Below are 24298 nucleotides of genomic sequence, written 5' to 3' on the forward strand. Positions count from 1 at the left end.
CCAAAAAAGCAAGCAGGATGCTGGGAATTATTAGGAAAGGGATGGGGAATAAGACAGAAAATACTATCATGCCTTTGCATCGCTCCACGGTTCATCTGCACCTTGTGTATTGCGTTCAGTTCTGGTCATCGTATCTCAGAAAAGATATAGCTGAATTAGAAAAAGGTTCAAAGAAGAGCGACCAAAATGATAACGGGGATGGAACTCATCTCGTATGAGGAAAGGCTAAAGAGGTTAGGGCTCTTCAGCTTGGAAATGAGACAGATGAGTGGAGATATGAGTAAGGTCTACAAAATACTGAGTGGTGTAGAACGAGTAGGAGTAAATTGTTTTTTTTTTTTTTACTTGTTCCAAAAGTACAAAGACTAGGGGACACTCGGAAGTTGCATAAAACAAATAGGAGGAAATATTTTCTCACTCAATGAATAGTTAAGCTCTGGAACTCTTTCCCAGAGGATGTGGTAACAGCAGTTAGCGTATCTGGGTTTAAAAAAGGTTTGGACATGTTCCTGGAGGAAAAGTGCATAGTGTGCTATTGAGACAGACATGGGAAGCAACTGCTTGCCCTGGGGTTTGTAGAATGGAGTGTTGCCACGATTTGGATTTCTGCCAGGTACTTGTGACCTGGATTGGTCACTATTTGGAAAACAGGATACTGAACTAGATGGACCATTGGTCTGATCCAGTTTGTCTACTCTTCTGCCTGCACAATTATAAACCCCTCCCCTTTATAACCCACACCTTATACACCCCTCCCCTTCACATCCCTCACACCCTAAACACCCCTCCCCTTTATACCCCTCAGAACAACAAACCCCTCCCCTTTACACCCACACCTTACACACCCTTCCCCTTTACACCCCTCACACCCTAAACACTCCTCCCCTTTATACTCCCACACCCTATATACCTCTCCCCTTTATACCCATCACACCTGTACATCCCTCCCTTTATACCTCTCACAACCTATACATCCCTCCCTTTAGACCACTATATAAACGCTATACACCTCTTCCACTGGAACCCCATTCCATAAACACATCATACCATGAGTACACTCCTGCCCCTGTTCACCCCCTCCTTTAAATCCCATTCACTATATCCCTCCCTGTACACCCCACACCCTGAGCGCCCAGCGTCAGGGAAAGTGATAGCTCTGATAAACTTTCCCCTGGAAAACGGAACCTTCAGGGCTGGGTGCCAGGAAAGTGCCAGTTCTCAGGGTTGCAAACAGGGCTGCAAAATCTCTTCAGCTTACTGGGCTACATCTGACTCCGCTGTGTTATACCAATTTCTTTCCCTTTCACTGATACACTTACATACAAAAAACACACATACAGACACACTCCTATATGCGCCCAACCACTCACACACACACATAGACACATACAGACACCAACACATACACACACATTGTATATAGACAGTGTACCTAGAAACACTAATTCACACACATTGTATAGGGCACAATCTACATCCATATACCCTTTGCAAACATACACATTGTGTAGAGAAACATGGTAGAGGTGTTGGCAGAGTCATATACACTGCTTCCTCCGCCATCCCCTGCCTCTCCTTCTCTCTAAAGACCTTTCTTCTTTACCTGTTCCCGACCTGCTTTATACCATTTCTCTCCTTCTCCCCTCCACTGATCTCTGCCCTGGGCTCTGCTTGTGGTGAATGCATGCAGGAGATAAGAGAGCTGGCAGAGGTGGAGGAAGGAGGCTCAGCTGGGTTTAAGTTATCGTTTCACACAGCTGTGTCCCAGTAGCCGACATCTGCCTGACAGGAAGTCCATACTGCATCCACCAGAGACAGCTTTCTGAAGTTACAAAGTCATCAGTTCTACGGGGAACCTGTGCATCTTTAAATCAGGGCATTAGCGACTGCCTGAAACCTACTAATAGAGAGATTGCTGAGAAAATGTATTGTGAACCCACTTCATCACTCAACACCACCAGCCCCGGGTCACACAATACTTAAGGTTGTCTGATAATGCGACTGAAATTCTAGACAAGAACACAATGTTGAGACACTGAAATGGTGCTGGGCAATGTTTCCTTGAATTTGTGATGATTGTGTGAGCGAATATCTGCTATTATGCAACTTTTTATAAGCTCAGTTCAAATTTCTGCGTCACTGCGGCTAGGGCTCTTCAGCTTGGAGAAAAGGCGGCTGAGGGGAGATATGATAGAGGTCTATAAAATAATGAGTGGAGTTGAACGGGTAGAAGTGAAGTGTCTGTTTACGCTTTCCAAAAATACTAGGACTAGGGGGCATGCGATGAAGCTACAATGTAGTAATTTAAAACAAATCGGAGAAAATATTTTTTCACTCAACGTGTAATTAAACTCTGGAATTTGTTGCCAGAGAATGTGGTAAAAGCGGTTAGCTTAGCGGAGTTTAAAAAAGGTTTGGACGGCTTCCTAAAGGAAAAGTCCATAGACCGTTATTGAATGGACTTGGGGAAAATCCACTATTTCTGGGATAAGCAGTATTAAATGGTTTGTACATTTTTGGGATCTTGCCAGGTATTTGTGACCTGGATTGGCCACTGTTGGAAACAGGATGCTGGGCTTGATGGGGTGGGAGGGGGTTAGTGACCACTGGGGGAGTAAGGGGAGGTCATCCTCGAATCCCTCCGGTGGTCATCTGGTCAGTTCGGGCACCTTTTTGAGGCTTGGTCACAAGAAAAAATGGACCAAGTAAAGTCGACCAAGTGCTTGTCAGAGACGCCCTTCTTTTTTCCATTATCGGCCGAGGACACCCATGTGTTAAGCACGCCCCAGTCCCGCCTTTGCTATGCTTCCGACACGCCCCCGTGAACTTTGGCTGTCCCCGCGACGGAAAGCAGTTGAGGACGCCAAAAATTGGCTTTCGATTATGCCGATTTGGGCGACCATGGGAAAAGGACACCCATCTCCCAATTTATGTCGAAAGATGGGCGCCCTTCTCTTTCAAAAATAAGCCTGATAGTAACATAGTAGGTGACGGCAGAAAAAGACCTGTACGGTCCATCCAGTCTGCCCAACAAGATAAACTCATATGTGGTACTTTATACCTGACCTTGATTTGTATCTGCCGTTTTCGGGGCACAGACAGTAGAAGTCTGTCCAGCACTAGCCCCGCCTCCCAACCACTAGCCCCTCCTCCCACCTCCGGCTCTGCCACCCAATCTCGTCTAAGCTCCTGAGGATCCATTCCTTCTGAACAGGATTCCTTTATGTTTATCCCACACATGTTTGAATTCCGTTACCGTTTTCATCTCCACCACCTCCCGCGGGAGGGCATTCCAAGCGTCCACCACACTCTCCGTGAAAAAAAAAACTTCCTGACATTTTTCTTGAGTCTGCCCCCCTTCAACCTCATATCTTTAATTGTGTGATTAATCGTGATTACAAATTTTAATTGAAATGCAGCCCTATAAATATTAAAGAATAAAAGTAATGAAAAGCCTGCAGATAGCTATAAATAACCTTACAGTTTTTACAGCCAACATCAGAAAAGGAAACCTAGTTCTAAATCTACCAAGCCAGAACCTCAGTTCATATCCTCTAGCTCTGCTACTTCCACCTCTGGAAAAGATTTGTTTGTATATTAATATTTGTCAAATATTTAAACGGCTGTATCATGTCTCCCCTTTCCCTCCTTTCCTCTAGGTCACAGGTTCTGAACCCAGTTCTCAGGACACACCTAGCAGTCAGGTTTTCAGGATATCCACAATGAATATACATGAGATAAATTTGCATTTAATTATTTTATTTATTTGTTACATTTGTATCCCACATTTTCTCACTTAGTAGCAGGCTCAATGTAGTACCGTAACGGCGTTCGCCAGTTCCGGTATGAACAAATACAAGCTGATATTATGGTAGAATAAGGTTCAGGTATAATGAATACTTTGGGGGGAGTTTAGGGGGAAGAGGAAAAGTTTGGATATGTCCATTACGGTCTTTGGTTTCGTTATGTCGCAGATATCCAGGTTTTTGGTGTTGGTTCGGTGGGGTATGCCTTTCTGGTTTGTTTTTAGGGCCTTTCGGAAATTTAAGTGGTCGAGCGTAGTTTTTACTACTTTTGGCAGTGCGCTCCATAATTGTGCGCTTAAATAGGAAAAGCTGGATGCGTAAGTTGATTGGTATTTGAGTCCTTTGCTGCTTGGGTAGTGGAGATTTAGGCATGAACGTGCTGATCTTGTAGTGTTTCTAGTTGGCAGGTCAATGAGGTCAATTAAACTCTGGAATTCGTTGCCAGAGAACGTAGTGAAGGCTGTTAGCTTGGCAGAGTTTAAAAAGGGGTTGGATGGTTTTCTAAAGGACAAGTCCATAGACCGCTACTAAATGGACTTGGGAAAAATCCACAATTTCGGGAATAACATGTATAAAATGTTTGTATGTTTGGGTAGCTTGCCAGGCAGGTGCCCTTGGCCTGGATTGGCCGCTGTCGGGGACGGGATGCTGGGCTCGATTGACCTTTGGTCTTTTCCCAGTATGGCATTACTTATGTACTTATGTCATATATCCCGGGTCTTCGCCGTAAATAATTTTGTGAACTATTGTGCAGATTTCAAAAGCAATACGTTCTTTGATTGGGAGCCAGCGCAGTTTTTGTTGGAGGGGTTTGGCGCTTTCAAAACGCATTTTTCCAAATATAAGCCTGGCTGCTGTGTTTTGTGTGGTCTGAAGTTTCTTTATGATTTGTTCTTTGCATCCCGTGTAGATTCCATTGCAGTAATCTGCGTGGCTTAATACCACGCGGTGGAGGGAGAGCGCATGCACTCCGTCCACTGTGTTCAGATCTTTCTCCTGCATATTCATTGTGGGTTTCCTGAAAACCTGACTGGCTGGGTGTGACCCCCAGGACTGGGCTCAGATGCACTGTCCTAGGATATTATTTTGGTGGATACATTATTTTCCCATATTTCTTCTTTTAGATTTCTATAGGGCGTTGATATTTCTATGCAAAGTCTGTGCTTTGTAGAAATATTTGATTTCTAATAAAAATAAAATAGATCAAATCCAGTCCTGCATATATGTGAGAACAGTTAAATGAGGGGTTCTCAACCCAGTCCTAGGGACACACCCAGCTACTTAGGTTTTCTGGATACCCAAATGAATGTGCATGAATCAATTTGCATAGAATGAAGGGGGTGTGGCCTAAGTGCTCAGCCTGGGAAGACACATGTCCTGAGAGCTGCAGGAACCTGAGATAAATCTAAAACATTGTTACCTGGTAAAAGCCTTTCAAAGCATAGAATGGAGGGAGTGCATGCAAATCTATCTCATGCATATTCATTGTGGGTATCCTGAAACCTGATTGGCTGAGTATGTCCTGGAAGAAGGGCATAGGGACCTGAATGTCAGGACGATCAGAAGGGGAGAAAGCAGGAATGAGGAGAAAAAAGAAATCTTGATAGAAAGAGAGACTCAGATTCTCAGGAGATCAGGATCGGATTAAATTTCAGCCCAGTGCCCCCAATTGTTCTGTGTGGAAAGCCCTTATGGACAGGGGTCCCTCTTGCGGAGGGATGTTTGTGTTTAATGTCACTGGGGACACAGACTCTGTATGAGACCAGCACCCCTGTCCCTTCCTCCCTTCCCCAAGCCCAGAACAAACTCTTTGAAGACTAACTGTTCTGAATGGCTGGCAAAGCTGCACAGGGGCTACTAAAATGATAGGAATTTAATTAACTTGTACGCTAGAACTGTGCAGAGATTAAAAGGATAATCAATATAACTTAAGAGAAATCAATAGAGTGGAATTAGCATGGGTTCTATTACAGGACCAGTCTACGGATGTCTCTATAAGCCAGCTCTCTGCTCCGATCAGTATTCCCTCCGTCTCTCCCCTCCCTTTCTATCCTTGTCTTTCCCTCTCCTCTGTCCCACCCTGCCCTTCCTCCCTATGTTCTCCTGGATATGAAGAGAGGTTTGAGGACTATTACTACTTATCATTTCTATAGCGCTACAAGGCATACGCAGCGCTGTACACCATACATAAAAGACAAGTAGCCTAATGGCTAGTGCTGCGGACCCAGGTTTGAATCCCACTTCAGCTCTTTTGGACCGCTTCTCGGAAGACTGCGTTCGTGAAGAGTTAGCTAAATTAAAAGTAGGTGACGGGATGGGGCCTGATGGGATACATCCCAGGTTAATCAAGGAACCTGGGGTGGGCCTTTTTCAAAGCAGCGGTAAGCCCAACGCAGGCTTACCACTCGCTAATCTGGAACTACAGCCGACCCAACGTGGTCGCCGGCGATAGTTCTGGCTGGAGCTGATGCCATTTCTGGCGTTCCGTAATTTTTTTTCCGTAGTGCAACGCTAACCCGGTGGCAATCGTGCATCGCCGTGGGAGCCCTTACCACCACCTCAATGGGTGGTGGTAAGTGCCCCCACCACATGGCCATGCGGTAAAGATTATCTTACTGCGTGGCCATTTTTTTTTTGGGGGGGGGGTGCATTTTACCTGCTGCGGTAAAAAGGGCCTTGGTGCATGGGAAAAACAGCCCCCGCAGCTTAGTAAAAGGACCTCTCAGCAGTGGCGTAGGTAGGGTGGGGCAGTGGGGGCAGTTCGCCCCGGGTGCACGCTGCTGGAGGGTGCAGATAGCAGCTGCGTGCCTGTCGGCTCCACTGGTTCCCTGCTCCCTCTGCCCCAGAACAGGTTACTTCCTGTTCCGGGGCAGAGGGAGCAGGGAGCCAGTGGAGCCGACAGGCGCGCGGCTGCTCTCTGCACCCTCCAGCAGCCAAGAATGCACCCGGGGGGGTCTTGATGCGCCGGGGAGGGGGGTGTCATTGCGCCGGGGGGGGGGGGGGGGCTTGATGCAATGGGGAGGGGAGTGTCATTGCGCCAGAGGGGGTGTCATGCTGCACCCTGGGGGGACGGACGCTGCTGCACCTGGGGGGGGGGGGGTGCGCAGCGGCGGGGTGGCAGCCGACCTAGGATCGCCACTGCCTTTCAGAGAAGTTTTGGCAGCTCTGTTGTCTGACCTCTTCAAAGCTTTAGCTCCTGATGGTTTAAATAATGAATTAGATGGGCTTCCTTATTTTGAATGTTTTCATTGCCTGTTTTTTATTGGACATTACTAGGATTTTCAAGCACTCTACTGGTTTTAGGGATCATGTGACAAGAGAATTAAAAGGTTTTTGCCCAGCCGCCAAGATTGATGATATATGGTGTCTGATGTTGGCAAGTGACTATCACATGAACGATCTGAACAGTTTTTATAGTTTCAATATTTTCCTTACTGTGTATTCTGAGATGCGAAACATGCCGCATGCCGGCTAGCAGTCCTGCAACTGAAACGTTAAAAGCTAAGTTGCTTCATTCTTCAATTGTAAGTTGAAATGTTTTTGAAAAGTAGTTTCTACACTTACACTAATGGAGGTTTCACTAATAGTAAAAGTTATTATGGACCAATGAGGGGGCAGGCGAGCCAAGGATTGACTGACTCTTGTGAAATGAGTCGCCACTGAGGTCCTTAAATAACTTAACAGTTGTAATCTGCTCAAATTATTTTTATGAGTGTTGTAAGTCTTTTGGGTGTTGGGTTCTATAATTTGGATATTGTTGGTCACCCCAGCCTTTCAGAAAAACGCTTTTGGCCCAATTAATAAAGATTCTCAAATAGTAGCAAGATTCTGGAATTCCGAAGAGCAGCAAGATTCCAGAACCTCAAAGAGTAGCAAAATTTTGGAATCTCAAAGACTAGAAACATTCCGGAACCCCAAAGTGTAACAAGATACCAAAATCCCGAAGTGTAGCAAGATTCTGGAACCCCAAAGAGTAGCAAGATTTTGGAATCCCAAACAGTAGTTACAAAGAGTAGAAACATTCCGGAACCCCAAAGTGTAACAAGATACCAAAATCCCGAAGTGTAGCAAGATTCCGGAACCCCAAAGAGTAGCAAGATTTTGGAATCCCAAAGAGTAGTTACAAAGAGTAGAAACATTCCGGAACCTCAAAGTGTAACAAGATACCAAAATCCCAAAGTGTTGCAAGATTCCGGAACCCCAAAGAGTAGCAAGATTTTGGAATCCCAAACAGTAGCAAGATTTTGGAATCCCAAAGAGTAGTTACTGTACTATAGATATTGCACGCACCCAACGCTGTTCTCTAAAGGCGCTCTGGGGTGAGTCTGTTGGTACCCGGTCAAAATAGCCCCATCAAAAAAGCCCCAACAAAAAAGCTCCAAAGAAAACAGCTCCCAACATAATAGTCCATGACATAACAGCCACTGTCAAAACGGCCTGCCCACAACATAGCCCTTGACAAATTAGCCCGCCCCCCCCCCCCCCCCCGACAAAAGGGCCCGATCAGGCTGCCCTGAATATGGCCTGTGACAAAGTAAACCGAACAGTACCAGACACAGGGAGAACTTACCTTGCAGCACACCGCAAGAGAATCTGCCCAAATTTACTTGTAGAGGATCCCTGTATTCAAGGAGAACTGATCACCAATATTGGGTTTTTTTTAATTAGCATGTTGATGGAAGAATAGTTTCCTTAAACAGCAGAACAGATCATGAATAGCAGTTGGTAGGTGTAGAATTTTGTTTATTTACATATGCTTTATACAATGCAGTGGCGTAGCAACGTGGGGCCAGGGGGGGCCTGGGCCCCCGTAGATTTGCCCCTGGACCCCCCTGCCGACGACCCTCTTGACCCCCTCTCCTGCCGTCGCCTGCCTTTGCTGGCGGGGGTCCCCAACCCCCGCCAGCCGAGGTCCTGTTCTTTCCGCAAAAGGCTTCCTTCTGTTTCTGACGTCCTGCGACGTCAGAAACAGAAGGAAGCCTTGCGCGAGAAGAATAGGACCTCAGCTGGCAGGAGTTGGGGTCCCCCGCCAGCAAAGGTAGGCGATGGTGGGTTGGCGGCAGGAGGGGGGGGGCAAAGTTGGTGGTGGTGGCGGCGGCGGGGTCGGCAATGGCGGGGGTTGGGTGTCGGCAATGGCGGGGGCGGTCAGCGGCGCCAGGGGGGGCTAAAATGTGCCCCCTCACCTCGGGCTCTGAACCCCCGTCCCGCCAAAGTCTGGCTACGCCCCTGATACAATGCAATGCTGGTAGAAGCATTTATCAGTGACGATTTTACTTGTAGTTCATCGTCTTTTTTTGTGATGTTAGTTTTTTCTAGGAGGCCATTTTGTCAAGGGTTATTTTGTGGGAGGGGCTATTTTGTCAAGGGCTATTATATCGGGGTGCCGAGTCTCTTTATAGAATAGCACTGGACGCTGAATTCCCTGGTCAACTTCGGACACGAGGCTTTACACGAACTGAGACCAGAGATACAGTAAATCCTGCAGTGCAAGTTGGGTGCAAATCCACGGTATTCTATAATACTGCGTGTGCAATTTCCCGGAATGTCTATTAGATTGTAAGCTCTTTGAGCAGGGACTGTCTTTCTTCTATGTTTGTACAGCGCTGCGTATGCCTTGTAGCGCTATAGAAATGCTAAATAGTAGTAGTAGTAGTAGTAGTCCTGACCCGCTCAAGACCCTGCCAAGGAAAGGCCCCCATTTGAGCTTCTGCACAGACACACTTCGATGCTGCCCTATCACCATGCACTTAAGTTTATTTCCACACTGATCTGCCATCTGAGCTCCATTTCAGCAGCTTCCATGCGTCGGAAACGTATTTCAGCACGGAATTAGCGCCTATTGTACAATTCCCCAGCAAGCTTTTGAATAGTGACTAAGCACAGTTAAACTGTAATTACTGTCAATCAGTGGCATAGCAAGGGCGGCTGCCACCTGGGGTGGTTCGCTGCCGTGCACCCCCCCCCGGGGTGCAGCATGACACCCCCCCTCGGCGCATCACCCCCCACCCTTGGTGCATCAACCCCCCCCTCGGCACATCACCCAAGCCCCCCCCCCAAGTGCATTCTTGCCTGTCGTGTGCACGCCACTAGGGGTGTGTGAGTTCCGTTGGTTCCCTGCACCCTCTGCCCCGGAACAGGAAGTAACCTGTTCCGGGGCAGAGGGAGCAGGGAACCAGCGGAGCCGACAACCTCCCAGCGGCGTGCACCCGGGGCGGACCACCCCCACCGTCCCGTCCTTGCTGTCAATTACCTCCATTTATCACCGAATACTGGTTGTTGCTGCCAATTAGTTCTTAATTTACCAATTAACTTATGTGCGTCACTGACCGTGTTCTATCACTTATCTGGCCAATATTCAAAACTATTTAACCATCCTGGCCATATAAATAGTTCTCTAGCACTTAACCAAAGATATTCAGCGGGAGATAATCGGTTATTCAGCGCCAAACCAGGCATGTTTAGCGGTTAAACTAGGCCGCTTAAAAATATCAGGACTATCTTTAACCGATATGCTCTGAATATCAGCTTAACTGTTTAAGTTGCAGTCAAAAATTAAACTGGTTGCTTAATGCCGGTACCTGGGTTGAACACCGGCGGCTGGCAGTCAAAGCGGACTGTGTGCTGAGGTTGGAGATGTTCTAACACAGCAGACTGCAGACAGAAGAATCAGGGTTGCCAGGTGGAAAATTTTTTTCCCACCCAATCCAGCCTAAAAACAGCCCAAAACCCGCCCAAACTGAAACCCCGCCCCTGACACCCCACCCCCGCGTCATCACCCCTGCCCCCGCTGTCATCAACCCCACCCCCACCGTCATCGGCCCCGCCTCCTCCGTCATCGGCCCTGCCTCCCCCATCATCGGCCCCGCCCAGAACGTCACTAACCCCGCCCAAAACGTCACTAACCCCGCCCCCCGCGGCTGAAAAAACCGCCCGAAAAACCGTGGAAAAGAAAAAAAAGAAGCCCAAAAAACCGCGACCCGCCGTGGGCAAAAATTTCCCGCGGCGGGTCGCGGAAAACCGCCCACTTGGGCGGTAAAACTGCCCACCTGGCAACACTGGACAGAATGCAGAGTGGAGTGAAACGGGTATATTTGAAGCATCTGTTTACTCTTTCCAAAAATACTAGGACTAGGGGGCATGCGATGTTTTCGTCACTCAACGTGTAATTAAACTCTGCAATTCGTTGCCAGAGAATGTGTTAAAGGCAGTTAGTGGGGTTTAAAAAAAAAGGGGTTGGACGGCTTCCTAAAGGAAAAGTCCATAGACCATTATTAAAATGGACTTAGGAAAATCCACTGCTTATTTCTGGGATAAGCAGCATAAAATGTTTTGTAATTTTTTGGGATCTTGCCAGGTACTCGTGACCTGGATTGCCCACTGTTGGAAACAGGATGCTGGGCTCGATGGACCGTTCGGTCTTTCCCAGTATGGTAACACTTATGTACTTGGATTCTGAATGGAATGTTGCTGCACTTTGGGGTTCTACATGGAATGTTGCTGCTCTTTGGGATTCTATATGGAATGTTGCTGCTCTTTGGGGTTCTATATGGAATGTTGCTACTATATAGGTTTCTGCCAGATACTTGTGACTTGGATTGGCCACTGTTGGAAACAGGATGCTGGGCTTGATGGACCTTTGGTCTGTCCCAGTATGGCAACACTTATGTACTTATGTACTTGGGATTCTGAATGGAATGTTGCTACTCTTTGGGGTTCTACATGGAATGTTGCTACTCTTTGGGTTTCTGCCAGGTATTTGTGACCTGGATTGGCCACTGTTGGAAACAGGATGCTGGGCTTGATGGACCTTCGGTCTGTCCCGGTATGGCAATACTTATGTACTTATTAGGGTCAGATGCATTTCTAACCTGCAGTCCCGCATCCTATCTGCACTAAAAGAATGTTAAAATCAGCAATCTGGAGGGGGGCGGAGCAAGATGGCGGCAGTTACATCTTTACGCGAGTAACATCGAGGTGTTTGCAGGAGCTCAAACGCTTCCTCTATTTCCTAAAATAATCTGTTTGCCTATTTCAAAATATGCCGCATACAAAGAGGAAAGCGTTTGTTAGAGCCGGAGCTCAGACGGCTCTTACTTCTACACCGACCCAGCAGACGCTCGATAGTTTTCTCGCGGGAATCGCGAAGACGGTGTCTGGAGGTCCCGCTGAGCTACTAGCAACAGGAGAGGCTGAGCTTTTGGGACAGGATATTTCGTTGTCCCCTCCAACGCGTTCTCAACCGCCGCAACCGACTGGAATCGACTATGGAGGGGATCCGCAAAACCGCGAAGACGATGTAACGGTGAGCCAGCTGGGCTCCATAGCGATATCCCCAGTCGGAGCCTTTTTGCCATCCAAGGCCCAGAAAGCGCCGGTAACACTTGAGACTATATGGGAGACACTTCAGACAGTCTTAGCATCGACTAGCAAGATCGACTCTCTTGTGAGTAATGTTCAGACTTTATCTAAAGACCTTACAGTAATGAAAAATGAAGTCTCAGAAAAAATACACCATTTAACTGATGAAAATGCAAAAATGAAAGAAATTTCTGCAAAACTTATACAAGATAATATATTGATTCACAATAGATTGGAGTATTTTGAAAATTATAATAGAAGACTTAATTTGCGCTTATTGAATTTTCCAAGAACTCCAGTTTATTCTCCTTTACAAATTTTCAAACGGTATTTGGTGGAAAATTTGAAATTTACAGAGGACAATATACCTCCATTGAACAAAGTATATTACTTACCATCCAGAGGTTTGAAGGATAACACTCAAGCTTTACCACAAGAACAGCCCAATTTAAATGTTTCTGAGTTACTAGATTCTTCTTTAACAGAAATAACTGAAAGACAAACTCTTTTGGTATCCTTTATTTTCCAACAAGACCTGGACTCAGTTAGAAAAATGGCATTAAAGAATTTACAAGTTCCTTTTTATGGAAAAAAAGTGTTTGCTTTTCCAGACGTTACAAAACAGACTCAGGCTAGAAGGAAGGAGTTTCTGGCATTGAGATCTGATACATTGGCTTTGGGTGCCTCCTTCAACCTAAACTATCCATGCAAATGCAATGTAAAATATCTAGGAGTTAAGTATGTATTTTTTGTTTCTGAGCATTTGAAGCAATTTATTAGTCAGAAAAAGGTCTTATGATTTGTGTTGGAGCTAAGTAGATCTGATTAGTCTTAAAATGAGATAATTAGGAAAATAGCGATTTATACTGTTAAGCCTTTCTTTAATTTTACTTTATTTTTGAATGATATGTGAAACTTGACTCCTGAGTATTGAAGCTCTAGCCCCCACATATTGGGGTCTAATACAAGTTGATTAAGATTGTTTTCTTGTTTAATGTTCCATTTTGGAAAATTTCCTGTAATATGTTTAAACTGTTTTGCTTTTTCAAGAATGTATTCTTGTAAATATATGAAACTAATAAAGAAATTAATAAAAAAAAAAAAAATCAGCAATCTGACAGGAGGACAATCACACACAAACATCACGCAGAGAAATCGCAGAACCGCCACCCTAGACCACACAAAGTATCGACGGACAGGGATGGTCAGGTCTCAGTGCAGCCCACGCCACCAGCCGCTAGATCAGTTCTGTTCTGCTTAAATGTGAGTAATCCAGGGATGCAGATGCCCTGCTGTATCAGTTATCTGTCGTTAATAAACAGTCCCTCAGTAACTGAAATGGTACTTGGTGAAAAAAAAAACAAGCAGAGTTGTCATCTTTCACACGTGGTGCGTCTCATCTGTGCTGGCGGGGCCTGTGCCAGCTCTTCACTCCCATGCTGACCTCTTTTGCAGGTGTGGGTATGTGCTTTCAGCCAGCTGCTGCTGCCTGCCTCTTTTTCAGCACAGTGGCACTGCCTGAGACTGGCAGAAACCGGGAGCCCGATATTCAATGGATCTATGCTCCTCATTTTCAGAGTTATGCTCGTGACTTGTCTGTTTAAAAATGTACCAGGACTGAGTGCATAAATTTACGCTCACAATTTCACTAAGGGGTTCTTTTACTAAGCTGCGAAAAAAGGGGGCCTGCGCTAGAGTCACCTCATGCTTTTGATGTACACTGAGACCTCCTTTTACTGCAGCAGGTAAAAAAGACAATATTTTGTGTTAGAAAAATTTATTTCTTGGGGTTTTTTTTTTGGAATTTATTGATTGAGATTGAGGACAAATTCATAGACTGTCTAAAAAAATAAAAATAAATAATTTTTTTGGTAAGCACATTTTTTGGAGATTTGAGATCACAGATGGGGGTTCTCCACGTTTTGGTTTCGTTTTGTGAAGTTTTGAAGGCGCCGGAGTCTCGTGAGACCATGACGTAGGAACGTCATGATGCATAAGTACATAAGTATTGCCATACTGGGACAGACCAAAGGTCCATCAAGCCCAGCATCCTACAGTGGCCAATCCAGGTGACAAATACCCAGTAAGATCCCAAAAATGTACAAAACATTTTATACTGCTTATCTCAAAAATAGTGGATTTTCCCCAAGTCCATTTAATAATGATCTATGGACTTTTCCTTTAGGAAGCTGTCCAAACCTTTTTAAAACTCCGCTAAGCTAACCGCCTTTACCACATTCTCTGGCAATGAATTCCAGAGTTTAATTACACGTTGTGTGAAGAAACATTTTCTCCGATTCGTTTTAAATTTACTACATTGTAGCGTGTCCGGTTTCTCTGAATATGTGCCTTTAAATTGATTAAGCGCCATTTTGCCAGTCTGTCTGCTGGCTTTGCACGCCATAGGACTGGAGCTCTCGGGGTGTAGGAGAATAGAGTCAACTTACACCTGTACACTGTGTTTTGCTGAAAGATTTCTTCTGGCACTGACGCATGCGTTTTGGTTGCTGTTCCAGGGTAGACGGTGAGGACTCTTGAGGAAGCAGGAGCGAAACGGGTCCGTCGGGACCTCACTCCACAAGAGAGCAGTAACGGAGCAGCTAGCACAGCACAGATAAGTGGTTCCTTTGATCTAAGTATTGCCGAAGTCATTTGGGTTTGAGATCATTGAAGAGATATTTTGAGAGGTTTTTGTGCCTGTGATTACTTTTTTTTTCACTGTGGGCTCAGAGAGATTTTTTTACAGATTTGTTTCAGGTCTGGTTCAAGCAACCGAGTTGAGCCACGGTAGTATGAGGTTTTCCCTCTCATTTCAGAAAAAACACAAGCAGTGGTTTGTTAACTTGTTTATTTGATTCACAGCAGTGGCGTAGCCACAGGTGGGCCTGGGTGGGCCGGGGCCCACCCACTTAGAGCTCAGGCCCACCCAACAGTAGCACATGTTTAGCGGTAGCTGGTGGGGATCTCAAGCTCCGCCAGCTGAAGACTTTCCCCCGATGTTAACGAAAACGCTACTCTCCATGATACCGGCACCTGCGCATGCACCAGCGCATGCCTGCTGCAGACTGCCAAGGTGGAAAGAAGCGTTTTCCTGCCAGCTGAGATATATTTTTGGTGGTGGTTGGGGGGGGGGGGGGAGAGAACACTTGGTGCCCACCCACTTCTTGCCTAGGCCCACCCAAAATCTGTTGTCTGGCTACGCCCCTGTGTTTGGCTAGAAAAGAAATGGCCATGCAGTATGTGAACCATTTGTCACGCGGCCATTTCGGGGGGGGGGGGGCACTTACTGCCACCCATTGAGGTGGCTGTAAGGGGTCCCGCGCTAACCCAGCGGTAACCGGGCAGCACGCGGTGGTGACTGATTACTGCCGGGTAAGCGCCAGTGCTACAAAATTAGAACTTTGTTTGTATTGCCAGAAATGGCGTGCGCTGAGTGAAAGGCCTTTAGTGAAAGGGCCCCTAAACTCTTAAATTGGGGAGTATAAAAAGTGGGTGGTAATGGGGGTGGGTTTAGGGTGAGGAGAAAGATGTTAGGAGCTTTAGCACTAATCTGTTCAATTAGGCAAGCGAGTGACAGGTTTAAATTGATGAGCATAACTTAGAAACTCTTAAATTAAGATGGATTTTCAGCTGGAAAGTTACGCTCCTAAGTTCTGCTGAAAACAGGGCACAAATTTAGAGGCATAACTCGGAAGCATAACTTTAGGAGTTTACCCCCCCCCCCCCCGATATTCAGCCGGCAGCAGGCAGCACAGTTAGCTGTCACTGCCGACGTTGACCTCGAATATTGAATACCACATTACAGTGAAATTACTAATGTTTGTGGAGGAATGAGAGGAAAAGCTTCATACTCCCGTTGCTCTACTCGGTATGATACCCGGAATTATAAACAATGTACAGGAGCAATACGGTGAAAAAGTAATCATAACCTCTCTTGGCTTAACCTCAAAAAATTATCAACAAAATTGCAGAACGATTCGATCTTAGACTTATCTGTGCTGAAGTCTGTAAACCGTTGCGTTGCTGCTCTCACAGGGTGAGGTCCCGACGGACCCGTTTCACGTAGGCTTCTTCAAGAGTCCTCACAGTTATCCCTAGAGAGCTGTCGTTCTTCGGCATATGAACCTACTACTTATCATTGCTATAGCGCTACCGGACGTACGCAGCGCTTCACACTTGAACATGGAGAGACAGTCCCTGCTCAATAGAGCTTACAATCTAATTATGACAGACAGACAGGACATATCAGGGATAAGGGTTAGGACAGACAGGACATATCAGGGATAGGGGACAGTTGAAGGTTTAGGAGTTAAAAGCAGCATCGAAGAGGTGGGTTTTTAGCCTAGATTTGAAGATGGCCAGAGGTGAAGCCGGAAACCAATTGGCCTTTTGAGGTTAAACCAAGAGAGTTTTTTTCAGTTTATGATTACTTTTTCACCGTATTGCTCCTGTACATTGTTTATAATTCCGGGTATCATACCGAGTAGAGCAACGGGAGTAAGAAGCTTTTCCTCTCATTCCTCCACAAACATTGGTAATTTCACTGTAATGTGGTTTTTGATTCATGTTATGCCTTGTTTGACAACTATATGAATAAGTGAATCAGATTTGCACATTTACACCTCGAATATTGAATGGCAGACTGTATCCAGTGACTGGCATTGAATATCTGGCAACCAATACAACTAATGGGAATACGCTACCAATCTACCGGAGTGCCCAAAGTACTCTTTACATAAAACTCCAGCAGGAGTGGTATTTTTATCCTGATGGTGGTTTGTTACCGATTCGCCTATTGCTTCCACTGGCGTCAACGAAGCATAGCGGTTGACGCCCCGGGAAATTGGCAGCGGATACCGCTGTAAGTGTGGACGTCAATCAGTCCACTACTATCTGCATGGTGACTTGATTGAAGCTTTCCTTGGGTCTACACCAGTATTGGTGTGCTCATCATGGACGGATGTTGTTAACGCTGTAATATATACAGCTGGGGCGTAGCCAGACACCCAATTGTGGGTGGGCCTGGACTCAAGATGGGTGGGCAGAAGAACCTCGCCCCGTCACACAGGTGATTTGGTCTCTCCTTCTCTCACCTGCATGCCATATGGTCTCTCAAACACCCCCCCTCTCCCGTATACCTTTTAAATAGCAGATTTTCAACAGCAGTGAGCAGCAACTAATACACACTGCTCGTGTTGGCCCCACACCCTTCCCTCTGATGCAACTTCTTGTTTCCGCCTAGGCAGAAATACATCAGAGGGAAGGCTGTGGGGCCAGTGCGAGCAGTAGATCTGCTACTTACAAGGTATGCAGGAGGGACACTTGTTGGGAGTTTTCGGCTGGTGGGGCTTGGGGATCCCTGCCAACCACATCATAGGTGTGCTGTTACTGGGTGGGCCTGAGCCCAAAGTGGGTGGGCCTGGGCCCACCCAAGCCCACCCTTGGCTATACCACTGATATACAGCTTTACACCAGTGTATTTGGGCGTTTTTTTCAATAGCGCCGTGGTACAGGAGATGATTTGTTGATGTCCATGTTAATTTGCAGTACAAAGTGTATGAAGTATATTAATGTCATCCATGTTAAAGAGGATCATGACAGCAAAGTGAGCGAATGTGGTATGAATGGTATTAGGTGACGTTTTTATAATACATGAATTTTTTTGCTACAACGTGAAATCACACTGGGGCAATAAAAGATATATTTGAATATATTGTAGTAGTCTGGAGTTTTATATAAAGAGATTGAGTATCTGGCTTCAGTTTTGGCTGCAGCAACTTAGCCAGCTAAGCGATTATTGAGCGCTAACTGGTTACGTTAATAGCGGTTAAAGATCGGCCCAGCTATTTAAGTGGTCTGTCTTAACCCCTCGCTCAGTTTAGCGCTGAATACTCTCACTTAGCTGGTTAAGTCATGTGACGTAGCCAGTTAGCTGCTAGTGTTCAGCAAAGATAACCGGTATTTCGCGCAGAGTATTAGCGCTTAGACAGTCGTCCCTGGCTGGTTAAATAGCTCCAAGAAAACGACAGGGCAAGATCCAAGACGGCGACACAAATAGCAGAACAGTCGAAGAAATGTATATAAAGATGGATTTATTCAACCAACCGCGCCTGACACAGGCCGTGTTTCATCCACACATGGGCTGCCTCAGGGGCTATAAATAATTACGATCCTATTAACGGTAGGCATATTAATACACAATAAAATAATATAGCAAAAGAATGAATTAAAACATGAATAAAATCCATATAAATAAAAATACGGATATACAAATACATCTGGATTTTGGTTAAATAGCTCTGAATATCGGGCCCTTAGGGCCTATCAAGCCGATGGCAATCAGCGTTTTGCTGACTGCCACTGGCATTATCGGTCCATATCCGGACTCCAGTGTTAAAGTTCCGGGTACAGAGCGGCGGTGAAAACATAGGCAGTTGATTGCAATATCCAGCACTTAACTGACTATGTTGAACTGCATAAAGATAGGACAGACTTTTATGTGGCTACCCTGGTCTTTTGAGTGCTGAATATTTCTGCCCCTGGAATGCCCCCAAAATAGCCGGTTTCAGCTTGGGCACTAACTGGGCGTTTTCAGCGGTGCTGTCCAATTAAATGCCAGAGAAAATTTCCATTTACATAGTAACATAGTAAATGACGGCAGAGAAAGCCCTGCACGGTCCATCCAGTCTGCCCAACAAGATAAACTCATATGTGCTACTTTTCGTGTATACCTTACCTTGATTTGTACCTGTCTTTTTCAGGGCACAGACCGTAGAAGTCTTGCCCCGCCTCCCAACCACCATCTCCGCCACTTCACCCTGGATAGGTGATTTAAATGGCTAGGATCCTCTCCCGGCCCTTTAAATCATTTAAATATCGGGCCCTTAGCATTTTCTGAATATCAGGCCATGCTTCAGCCACCCTTTGCCACCTTGTGCCGTAGAGATCTGGCTCTCCTTGCGACTGGAATGTTTCGTGGGCTTACCTGCAAGACTCCTGTGAGAACTTCTGCCACAGACAGCATGAAACATGGGCACTACGGAATCTGGGTTTTGCTTCACTGGTCCACAAGTGTCTTCAAGCATAAAAGCATATTTTAGTCATCCAGGTGAGAACCTCATTGCTTGGATGCCAGTTAGGTACCTGTCTACTGAGTCCAGAGGCAGTCGAGTCCCACAGAGAGGCAGCCAGATATCTACAGACTTCAGGAGAAGTTTCAGAGCTTCTGTCTTCCTGGCCAGAAGTGATATCTCTGAACGGTCCACAGCGTCCCACTGAGAACTGGAAGTCTGGAGAGGTGGGACGGATGCACCCACAGATTATGAAACTCAATCCAGAAGCAAAACGAGGAAACAGAAGCCAGTCTCCCAGCTATTTGTACACTCCTTAGCCTGTAAGAAGGCAGTGGCGTGCCACGCTTGTCCTGGAGCTCAGAATACACATTGGTGGTACAGCGGACACATGCGTCTCCTTGCACTTCTGCTAATGCTCTTGCCACATGCTCCACTGCTGCACACTGATGGCTTGGAGGTGGTTGTGTGTGTGTGGCAGGGTTGCTCATGTGATGATGGGCAGATGTGGAAGGAGACCTCTCCCATTAGAAAAGGGGAAGGTAAACAGTGCTGTGTGGCAGTGATACTGCAGCAGGAACCAGCTGTGAGGAGCCCAGCCCAAGGCTTTGCTATCAGCCAATTCCGCTCTGACTGGCCAATAACTTCCTCTTGGCACAGCCACAGTGTTGTCAACTGGGAGGAGAGTGTGTGAGGCTGCAACAGGCTGCCAGGGCATCCTTCCTTTCTCACAGGGGTTCTTTGGGTTATTTTTGTGTGAACACTTCCTTTGATGTTGTTTCAAAATATTAAACTTCTGACCTGTGCATCAAATCATGGGCAGGAAAGACACAAAGTTATACAGAGGCACCTGATTGGGTCAAGAGTGAGGTGTCGGGGTACTGGCAGAGCTGTGTGGGGGGCTCAGTAAGGAAGTGTCACAGGACATTGGCAAAGCTGTGTGTGGTGCCCAGTAAGGAGGTGTCACAGGGCATTGGCAGAGCTGTATGTGGTGCCCAGTAAGGAGGTATCATGGGGCATTGGCAGAGCTGTGTTTGGGGCTCAGTAAGGAGATGTTATGGAGCACTGGCAGAGCTGTGTGTGGTGCCCAGTAAGGAGGTATCATGGGGCATTGGCAGAGCTGTGTTTGGGGCTCAGTAAGGAGATGTTATGGAGCACTGGCAGAGCTGTGTGTGGTGCCCAGTAAGGAGGTATCATGGGGCATTGGCAGAACTGTGTGTGGTGCCCAGTAAGGAGGTATCACGGGGCATTGGCAGAGCTGTGTGTGGTGCCCAGTAAGGAGGTGTCACAGGGCATTGGCAGAGCTGTGTGTGGTGCCCAGTAAGGAGGTATCATGGGGCATTGGCAGAGCTGTGTTTGGGGCTCAGTAAGGAGATGTTATGGAGCACTGGCAGAGCTGTGTGTGGTGCCCAGTAAGGAGGTATCACGGGGCATTGGCAGAGCTGTGTTTGGGGCTCAGTAAGGAGATGTTATGGAGCACTGGCAGAGCTGTGTGTGGTGCCCAGTAAGGAGGTATCATGGGGCATTGGCAGAGCTGTGTGTGGTGCCCAGTAAGGAGGTATCATGGGGCATTGGCAGAACTGTGTGTGGTGCCCAGTAAGGAGGTATCACGGGGCATTGGCAGAGCTGTGTGTGGTGCCCAGTAAGGAGGTATCATGGGGCATTGGCAGAACTGTGTGTGGTGCCCAGTAAGGAGGTGTCACAGGGCATTGGCAGAACTGTGTGTGGTGCCCAGTAAGGAGGTATCACGGGGCATTGGCAGAGCTGTGTGTGGTGCCCAGTAAGGAGGTATCATGGGGCATTGGCAGAACTGTGTGTGGTGCCCAGTAAGGAGGTATCAGGGGGCATTGGCAGAGCTGTGTGTGGTGCCCAGTAAGGAGGTATCATGGGGCATTGGCAGAGCTGTGTTTGGGGCTCAGTAAGGAGATGTTATGGAGCACTGGCAGAGCTGTGTGTGGTGCCCAGTAAGGAGGTATCACGGGGCATTGGCAGAGCTGTGTTTGGGGCTCAGTAAGGAGATGTTATGGAGCACTGGCAGAGCTGTGTGTGGTGCCCAGTAAGGAGGTATCATGGGGCATTGGCAGAGCTGTGTTTGGGGCTCAGTATGGAGATGTTATGGAGCACTGGCAGAGCTGTGTGTGGTGCCCAGTAAGGAGGTATCATGGGGCATTGGCAGAGCTGTGTTTGGGGCTCAGTAAGGAGATGTTATGGAGCACTGGCAGAGCTGTGTGTGGTGCCCAGTAAGGAGGTATCATGGGGCATTGGCAGAGCTGTGTGTGGTGCCCAGTAAGGAGGTATCATGGGGCATTGGCAGAGCTGTGTGTGGTGCCCAGTAAGGAGGTGTCACAGGGCATTGGCAGAGCTGTGTGTGGTGCCCAGTAAGGAGGTATCACGGGGCATTGGCAGAGCTGTGTGTGGGGCTCGGTAAGGAGGTATCATGGGGCATTGGCAGAACTGTGTGTGGTGCCCAGTAAGGAGGTATCATGGGGCACTGGCAGAGCTGTGTGTGGTGCCCAGTAAGCAGGTATCACGGGGCATTGGCAGAGCTGTGTGTGGTGCCCAGTAAGGAGGTATCATGGGGCATTGGAGGTGTGTGTAGTGCCCAGTAAGGAGGTATCATGGGGCATTGGCAGAGCTGTGTGTGGTGCCCAGTAAGGAGGTGTCACAGGGCATTGGTAGAGCTGTGTGTGGTGCCCAGTAAGGAGGTATCATGGGGCATTGGCAGAGCTGTGTGTGGTGCCCAGTAAGGAGGTGTCACGGGGCATTGGCAGAGCTGTGTGTGGTGCTCAGTAAGGAGGTATCACGGGGCATTGGCAGAACTGTGTGTGGTGCCCAGTAAGGAGGTGTCACAGGATTTTGTGCACTGGTTTGACTGTGTTTAAAAGGCGGTATATCAAGTCTAATAAAGCATCAGTATAAATTGTGTGTATCGGAGTAGCAGGACATTCTGCAGGGCAGAATTAGGGATGTTGGTGGAGCTTTTTGCAGAGTCTGCTAGCTACAGTTTCTATAGATTTTTTTTGCTAGTGAAAAAGTGATAATTTTTCCAACTTCATAATCTTGTCCCTTATACACAGGGCTGTGTACTTGGGGAGAAGAGAGTGCTGGGCATTGTTGGCAGAGTTCCTTCCAGCCAGGACTGCAGCTGATGCCTGGTCTGTGCCATCCCAGGAGTCACAGCTATTATAGATTTTCTTAAGCCCCCCCCCTTCGCTCCCCCCCCCTCCTGCTCTCAGCTGCCTCCTGCAGACAATATCAGTCTCAAACAGAAAACCTAAGATGTACACCGAAACAGGGTACAGAAGAGAGCAGGGGAGCTCACCACGGCAGCCTGGGATCATGCCAAAGTCTCACGGTGGATCATATGTGACATTATCCAGGGAATTATACACCATGCAGATAGCTGAAGGAGAATGCGTAAGAGTGATTTAGTGAATAAGGGAGTAGGATATTTGTGTGTCTTCTTGCATATGTCCGTGTGTATTTGTGTAGGAGCACATGTGAGAGTGAGTTAGTGAGTGTGAGAGTTGTGTGTTTCTTTGTGTATGTGTGCATATGTCCATGTGTGTAGGAGAAGGTGTGAAAGTGAATTAGTGAATAAGGGAGTAGGATATTTGTGTGCCGTCTTGCATATGTCCGCGTGTGTGTGTAGGAGCACATGTGAGAGTGAGTTAGTGAGTGTGAGAGTTGTATGTTTCTGTGTTTCTTTGTGTATGTGTGCATATGTCCATGTGTGTAGGAGAAGGTGTGAAAGTGAATTAGTGAATAAGGGAGTAGGATATTTGTGTGTCTCCATGCATATGTCCGTGTGTGTGTGTAGGAGCACATGTGAGAGTGAGTTAGTGAGTGAGAGTTGTATGTTTCTGTGTTTCTTTGTGTATGTGTGCATATGTCCATGTGTGTAGGAGAAGGTGTGAAAGTGAATTAGTGAATAAGGGAGTAGGATATTTGTGTGTCTTCTTGCATATGTCCGCGTGTGTGTGTAGGAGCACATGTGAGAGTGAGTTAGTGAGTGTGAGAGTTGTATGTTTCTGTGTTTCTTTGTGTATGTGTGCATATGTCCATGTGTGTAGGAGAAGGTGTGAAAGTGAATTAGTGAATAAGGGAGTAGGATATTTGTGTGTCTTCTTGTATATGTCCGTGTGTGTGTGTAGGAGCACATGTGAGAGTGAGTTAGTGAGTGTGAGAGTTGTGTGTTTCTTTGTGTATGTGTGCATATGTCCATGTGTGTAGGAGAAGGTGTGAAAGTGAATTAGTGAATAAGGGAGTAGGATATTTGTGTGTCTTCTTGCATATGTCCGCGTGTGTGTGTAGGAGCACATGTGAGAGTGAGTTAGTGAGTGTGAGAGTTGTATGTTTCTGTGTTTCTTTGTGTATGTGTGCATATGTCCATGTGTGTAGGAGAAGGTGTGAAAGTGAATTAGTGAATAAGGGAGTAGGATATTTGTGTGTCTTCTTGCATATGTCCGTGTGTGTGTGTAGGAGCACATGTGAGAGTGAGTTAGTGAGTGTGAGAGTTGTGTGTTTCTTTGTGTATGTGTGCATATGTCCATGTGTGTAGGAGAAAGTGTGAAAGTGAATTAGTGAATAAGAGAGTAGGATATCTGTGTGTCTCTGTGTGCATTGTGTGTGCACAAGTCTTTATGTGTGTGACAGAGAGATGAAAAATCAGTGGAAGTATGGAAGGGAAGTGTGAGCAGATGGTGGTCTTGGCTTGTGCTGTCGGTACCAGATGTCTGTCCATTTTAATCCTGGTAACAGGTTTCTACTATCGTTTGGAGTTTTCATTTATACTATTTTGCAAGAATAGCTAAGAAAAAGAATCATTTTATTACTGTTTATGTGGAGTTTTATGTGCCGTCATGATTTCGGCTTCCTCTTGATCTCTTATACTCCACCCCCCCCCCCACTCCAACTTCTACTATTGCCCTGTGGCCCATTTCGGAAAGCGTCCATGCCAGCCTGATCTCTGCTAAGCCACTCAGCTGCTGTGTACAGACCCCTGTGTCAGCATCCAGTGGCTGGGCACAGCTAGCACAGACCAAGATCACTTGCCCGAAGTCC

At 46.7% G+C, this 24298-nt stretch overlaps 1 protein-coding gene across 1 annotated transcript in view; it reads right to left on the bottom strand.

Annotated features, from left to right (window-relative positions):
- The window catches only part of LOC115470953 (protein CBFA2T3-like), a 168999-nt gene extending 149219 nt beyond the window's left edge, over positions 1-19780 (bottom strand). The window contains exon 1 of the mRNA XM_030204596.1: positions 19150-19780. Coding sequence (XP_030060456.1) covers positions 19150-19249 — 100 coding nt within the window. The 5' untranslated portion in view covers positions 19250-19780. The remainder of the gene's footprint in view (positions 1-19149) is intronic.
- Positions 19781-24298: the final 4518 nt, after the last annotated feature.

Source organism: Microcaecilia unicolor, chromosome 5 (genome assembly GCF_901765095.1).
Source record: "Microcaecilia unicolor chromosome 5, aMicUni1.1, whole genome shotgun sequence".
Classification (NCBI taxonomy): Eukaryota; Metazoa; Chordata; class Amphibia; order Gymnophiona; family Siphonopidae; genus Microcaecilia; species Microcaecilia unicolor.